This window comes from Halyomorpha halys, unplaced genomic scaffold, assembly GCF_000696795.3.
Source record: "Halyomorpha halys isolate HHAL.00 unplaced genomic scaffold, Hhal_1.1 Scaffold1000.1, whole genome shotgun sequence".
Lineage (NCBI taxonomy): Eukaryota > Metazoa > Arthropoda > Insecta > Hemiptera > Pentatomidae > Halyomorpha > Halyomorpha halys.
Window position 1 is genome coordinate 137,002 of NW_027107118.1, and position 1,982 is coordinate 138,983.

Consider the following 1,982-nt stretch of genomic DNA (forward strand, 5'->3'; position numbering starts at 1 on the left):
AGGTCTCGTGGCCATCTTCTTTTCAGACGCCTCGGAGGATTATCAGGGATTGTTAAGGATGAAAGAAAATTATTAATTAATGACTAAAATTAAAAAAAGACCAAAAAAAGTGGATTCCTCATTGAAAGTATGTATTTTTATTTAAATAGATGAATTAAAAATGTGGTTTCTACGTATCACAGAACTAATGCTGCTTGATGATTAAAATAAATATAACCAAAAACTTAATAACTGTTAAGGTTGTTTGTGAATTTATTTTAAATGTCAGAGAAACTGAAGAACAGACAAATTTTACTCAATTAAATAAGAAACAAAAAAAAAAAAAATTTAATATCCATCCTGAACAGCTTACAACCAATCCTAACACTATCTTTACCACGTATGCCGATGACACTTGTGGGCTCGCAATCAATAACTGTTTAAATGCATCTCAAACTTTCCAATCCCATATCACAACCCTCGAAGAATGGTGCCGAAATTGGAGTATAAATTCCAACTAATCCCATCAAATCACCTTTACCCTTCTCCGTAAACCTACCGACATCAATAATATTTATAATATAAATATATAATATTATATACACTGTCGAATACTACGTTGGGCTGCAACTGGACAAACGACCAGCCTGGAATTCTCACAGAAGACTGAAACGACAGGAAACTGCTCCTTGATTCTTACTATTACAGCACTTACTAGAAAAATGGTCTAGACTTCCAACTCATTACAAAAATAGATCTACACAACTACAATAAAGCCAATCTGGGCATACGGAGTTGAGCTTTGGGCTCCACTAAACCTTCGAGTTCTTCTCGTATCCAATCCTTACAATCCAAAATCCTTCGTAAAATCCTCAATGCTTCTTTCTTTGTTACAAACAAAATGATCCATCTCAATGCTCCATATGTTGCCAATTTGGACAAGAACTGATACCAAACCTTCTATTATAAACTCCCTAACAACCCAAACTAGCTAGTTTCTAAACCTTGCTCCTACTTCCAATCCTCCGAGGCGCCTGAGAATAAGATGGCTCCGAGACCTAATGTAGAAATATTGTTAGAGTAATACCAATGGGTAGTTCCTCTGCATACCTGTATCACTCCATTATGATCTTATATCACATTTACTGGGTGTATATACAATTGCAAATATCATAAATACATAAAAAAAATAAATATCGATGGTTTATGTAATAGTTATTATATACTTTTTATATATTACCTGGCCGGATCCTCTCCAGCTGCCACCACTGTAGACACCCTGATTGGAGGCGGCGATACCCAGCCTCGACAGGAAGGAGTACCCCGGTTCTTCGGCGAGGTAGGAGCTTATCGCCCTCGTGAACTGCCTCGTCGGTAGCATCCTATCGACTGGCCGATATCTCCTATGCTTTTCTATCTTATCGTTCTGACCTCTTATCGAAATTCGATTTAAAATAGAATCGAAGCGTAGTTATATAATTAGTCTCTTGTCCTGATACTATTCCTGAACGCAGAATGATCATACGACATGTAATATATCAGGATTAAAATAAATATGACTTTATGAACCCGAGTACTTGATGGAACTTTACACCGAAGCCCACTGCTACGGAACCGAGCTAGATCCATGGGGTCTCCTAAGTTTTGATATCGACAGCATTATTATTAGATCAATTTTGGCTATTGTTAAAACAATAAAACAGTCTGTTACAAGTTTATTTAGCTGTTAGTGTTTACAATCGCGGTATAAACTTTAAGACATTACGACACAGATTATAGTGCCCTGACCAGAGCTATCTTTATTACTTACCTCTCACTCCTGTGATCAATGCATTAATTAAATCTAGAGTGCGCTGTGAAATTTAGAACTGTATTAATTACAATTGTGTTTTAGAACACATGATAATCTTGTGAAGGAACAACCTAATATAAATAGTACTTCAATCATTGCTTTAAATTAGAAGATCCCTATACCATCTTCTTTTCAGATGCCTCGGAGGATT

General features: G+C 36.1%; 1 protein-coding gene across 1 annotated transcript in view; it reads right to left on the reverse strand.

Annotated features, from left to right (window-relative positions):
• Aldh7A1 (aldehyde dehydrogenase 7 family member A1) overlaps nucleotides 1-1,376 on the reverse strand; it is a 20,708-nt gene extending 19,332 nt beyond the window's left edge. Inside the window, exon 1 of the mRNA XM_014431756.2 lies at nucleotides 1,220-1,376. Coding sequence (XP_014287242.1) covers nucleotides 1,220-1,360 — 141 coding nt within the window. The 5' untranslated portion in view covers nucleotides 1,361-1,376. The remainder of the gene's footprint in view (nucleotides 1-1,219) is intronic.
• Between the last annotated feature and the right edge of the window lie 606 nt (nucleotides 1,377-1,982).